Source organism: Etheostoma cragini, chromosome 6 (genome assembly GCF_013103735.1).
Source record: "Etheostoma cragini isolate CJK2018 chromosome 6, CSU_Ecrag_1.0, whole genome shotgun sequence".
Taxonomy (NCBI): Eukaryota; Metazoa; Chordata; class Actinopteri; order Perciformes; family Percidae; genus Etheostoma; species Etheostoma cragini.
The window spans coordinates 686,602-690,776 of NC_048412.1; the positions used below are offsets into that span (position 1 = coordinate 686,602).

At 40.6% G+C, this 4,175-nt stretch overlaps 1 protein-coding gene across 1 annotated transcript; it reads right to left on the reverse strand.

The window, feature by feature from the left end:
- Positions 1-1,921: 1,921 nt before the first annotated feature.
- Positions 1,922-3,962, reverse strand: si:ch211-198c19.1. Its single transcript, XM_034875230.1, has 2 exons — positions 3,850-3,962; positions 1,922-2,702 (listed from the first exon to the last, which is right to left on the reverse strand). Exon 2 carries the CDS (start codon positions 2,689-2,691, stop codon positions 2,152-2,154), a length of 540 nt encoding a protein of 179 aa, XP_034731121.1. The 5' UTR covers positions 2,692-2,702; positions 3,850-3,962; the 3' UTR covers positions 1,922-2,151.
- Between the last annotated feature and the right edge of the window lie 213 nt (positions 3,963-4,175).

Here is a 4,175-nt window from a genome sequence, read left to right on the forward strand (position 1 = left end):
GTCAGACGTGAGTGCCGTAGAGCTGAGCGCGAGTGGAAGAAGGGAGAGGAATTAACTTTAATTGTGCATGAACACAACCGTGCAGAGATGAGTTTTAACATATCAACAGTAAACTACGACTACCCTCCTACCCTGCAGAGACCATGTGTACGTCAAAGGTTCGATTGGACTCCGACTGGACAGTCTAGCTAGCTGTCTGGATTTACCCTGCAGAGATCTGAGGACCAGGTAACCATAGTCCTCAGATTGGACAGATAGTCTAGCTAGCTGTCTGGATTTACCCTGCAGAGATCTGAGGACCAGGTAACCATAGTCCTCAGATTGGTCAGATAGTCTAGCTATGTGTCTGGATTTACCCTGCAGAGATCTGAGGACCAGGTAACCATAGTCCTCAGATTGGACAGACAGAAAGTGACAACACAAAGAAAGCGGAAGGTAACTGAATCCCGACTAAAAAGAGTGACATCCAGTGGAATTTCCGTCGGCAACATATCATGGATATAGACATACTGTATGCTGCCTAACTTTCGGGGCCCTCCACCTAACAAAGATCAAGATAGAAACCCTTTTATTGTCATAGCATTTACATACAATGAGATTCAGGTGCACTCCCTGAGACGGTGCTCAAAAATATGAACACATTAAATATACCTATTCCAAAACATGTCACATTCACATGCAACTGACATACACAATGTCAACTGTAAAAGGTCAAAGTTGTTGTGTCTCGCACCATTTGTAATAAAATAAAAGATTACTGCAAAAAAAATCATATTGCACAGATAATAAGTGGTCCTGATATAGGAAACAAAATAGAGGTTAACAGGGCCAGAATTTGTTGAAATATAGAACAAGTGAGTCATGATTTAAAGGGCCCTGAAAAAATGACTAATGTCCTTTGAAAACTTGCTTTTGTTATTTTCTGTCAATCATGATTTTTGATACTACCATTAAGTTTCTTTAACTTCCTCCCCAGTCTTACCAACCTTGGTTTTATATAAACACTGCACTGTGCAACTCGCCCCTCCCAAGTTTCTGGTGTCTTGATTTTTGAAAAGAAAAATGGACAGTAAAGAAAATGAAAGTGATATTGCTCTGATTGAAAGTGTTACTACCTTTTTTTTAACATGGACCCTATTTTTCCTATATTTCTGTGTGTAAGTGACTGATAGGGACAACCTTATACTTAGCGGTGTGTGTATGTGTGTGTGTGTGTGTGAGTGTGAGAGTTTGAGAGAGTGACATGGAAAGGTGTGTCAGATGTTAGTTGGGTGACCCTACAGATGTTTTTTTTATGTTTGTGTTGTTTAATGATATCTGTTAATCGTTGGAGCAGATGATACAAGTTAATCAGACAAAGTTTTATCTTATCATATCTTAACTGGAAAAATATAATGCGAGTAAAATAGACTTGGAACACTGCAAATGTATCCTTTACAACGTTAGCCAAACTTACTTGAAAGTTAAAAAAAAACACAGGTGCACTGTAAAATAATTGGTCAAACTGTCCAACTGACTAGCCTGTTCATTAGGTTTACCTTGGCCCACTGGACTTACCGCTTACTGTCGTTGTTTGTGCACATTTTTCCTGTGCATGAGGTATTAAAAGTGCAATCATATCTGAATGAAATTCAATTTGCACTGCAGACACAATTTTTAACACTAGCTGTCAATATTACATATTGCACCTTTGAACTGACACTTCAACCTGAATAAATAAAGGATTTACCAGATATTACTATGCACTCATTGTGGTGTCTTGGTTTTTGAGGTGAGCACCACACCACATTTTCAGCAACATCTGTTGGCTTAAAGCCAATGTACTTCCATGACAGACAGAGAGACAGACCGACAGACAGACAGACAGAAAGACGTACTTAAATCTGTTGAAGAAAAACTATTCTAGAGCAGCATGTTTGAACATTTGTTTTTTATTAGTCAAAGAACCTTTCTCTGCAGCAATCACTGTAGATTCTCCAAGCGGGAGGGCTGTGCAGGTTTACTTTCCTCACTCATACTCGAGCCTTCAAAAAGTCATCAAAGCAGTCTGGCACCACAAAGAAAAGATTGTTTGTAATTCCATCACTTTTTATTTTTTTTAAAGAATCACAAAGCTATTAAAGTTGCCACAGAAAGATTTATCATGTACCATCACATTTCTATGCTAATGTGGGCTGTTGGCTTTCGAAGAGAGGCAAGAAGATTGGGGCCAATTATGTATGTCTCTTCGGGCTCATAATGTGCAGATGCGTAGATGTTTTCGATGTGTTTGTTGTTGCGGTTGTATCTCACCAAAACTCTGTCCTTGTTGCTTTCAGGGTCGCTGCGGTTGTAGTACTTCTTGACTTCGTAGGGCAGGTCTTCGGCATGAGTAGCGTGGAGGTTTCCGATGGTGTAGTAGCTGTACTGCCTTTTGTCCTTTATCACAGGAAGCAGACTGGGCCTTCGGTTCCGAAACTCATGAAATCCGTACTCTCTTCGAGTGGGATCACACAGAGCCACCATGTTGTTGTCCAGGCAGTCCTGAATGTACCACACCAGCAACTTGAGGCCGTGGCGAGGTGGCGGTTGACCGAACCCGCTGTCCTGCAGCTCTTGGTCCGAGTCAAGGGTCTTCAGAGCTGGGGTCAGAACGACTGACAACACCAATGTAAAACTAAACCAGAGACGCATCTCTTTGCCGTGTGCCATGTCCAGGTGGTCTGGGAAAAAGAGACAATTCACAAATTCTTGGCTTTACTGCATGATCGTATTGACACATAGATTTGCTAAAGCACACAGTTCAGACAGTTGCGGGTCCACGGGGTTAAAATCCCCCCCACATGGTAAATGTCTGGTAGTTGACCAGCCCTTGGCAACAAGTTAAAAACGACTGTCCTCCTGTCACCCATTTTTTAAGAAGCAGAGCTGATTAAATTCCTCAGTGAATACACCAGAAAAAAACGCTTTTAGGCCGTTATTCCCTGGAGCCGACATCAGAGGAAAATCAAAGATGACTATTGGCCGCAAGAGCCGTCACTAAGTCTAGTTTTACTTCACTGCAACCGAAAAAAGAACAATTTTGGTATTGAGAGAAAAGACTGATTTGCTGCACTAAGTTAAATACAAATAACTTAACTACAAGTATCGGATCAGGACTCGGTATCGGCAGATATTTAATATTTAAAAGATCTGAATTGGATCGGGAGTCACAAAAGCTGATTGGGACTTCTCTAAAAAAAAAGACAGCCATTGATTTTTTTGATGTAAACCAAACCGAAGCCCTAATCTGGTTAAAAGGACCACTTTTCTGAATGTGATAACTGGCACGCGACATGTAACAATCTAACGTCTAATGTATCAACAATCCACGCAACTAACTTTATGCACTCAGAACAAAATGTTTGAGGTGTGCGTGCGAGCGTTTGGACTAAAAAGGTGAAGTATGATCTTGGTAAGCAATTAAACAACATTGTAGTAAATACTTCCTGGCATCAAAAAGCGTGCTTGTTAAGATCCAGCATAGAGTGGTGCCTAAAACGTCACCAAAATGTATTTAATCCTCATAATTAAATAGACATTGAGAGTAAAAATCCAAAAAGAGTCAACTTTTTAAAACTAAAACCAAAACAACCCTCAGGCCAGCTACGGGCCTGTAGTAAAACAGGGAGACCTACACATTTAATTACAATTTTAAGATTAGACAATAAAACATGTTAACATTCGTGCAAAAGCAACAACTTGGCCAACCAAATGTTTAACAGCAGCAGTATTCCACACAATATCTTTAGGAAATCAGAAAACCTATTGTGTACTGTAGTTAGGAGGAGTGAAACTACAGTATTCATGTTGTATCATGCCACAACTTACCTCTTGGTTGATAACGAGACGAGCTGTCTGTGTTCGTCTGTAAGAGCCGTTTCTGAATGTGCCGTCAGCTCCAGCTTCAGATGAAAGAGCTCGGCCGCTGTGGTTGACTCCTTTCTTTCTCGCGTGTGCATATTAAAAGCTGCATGCTTGTCCTTTTGACCACAGGTAGATCCATGTTCGTTCTCTATTTGCAAAGAAAGAGGAAGTGCTGACTTCGGTTCCCAGCTGGTGTCTGCATGTTTGGTTTAAATTTAGTTCAGCCTCAGCTTGAAATAATTAATAAATGCAATGTTGAAAATTGTAATGTAAGGTTTTAGACCACAAGT

Excerpts from the sequence above, each read along its gene's own strand:
- si:ch211-198c19.1 (XM_034875230.1), bottom strand. The coding sequence starts at position 2,691 with ATGGCACACGGCAAAGAGATGCGTCTCTGGTTTAGTTTTACATTGGTG.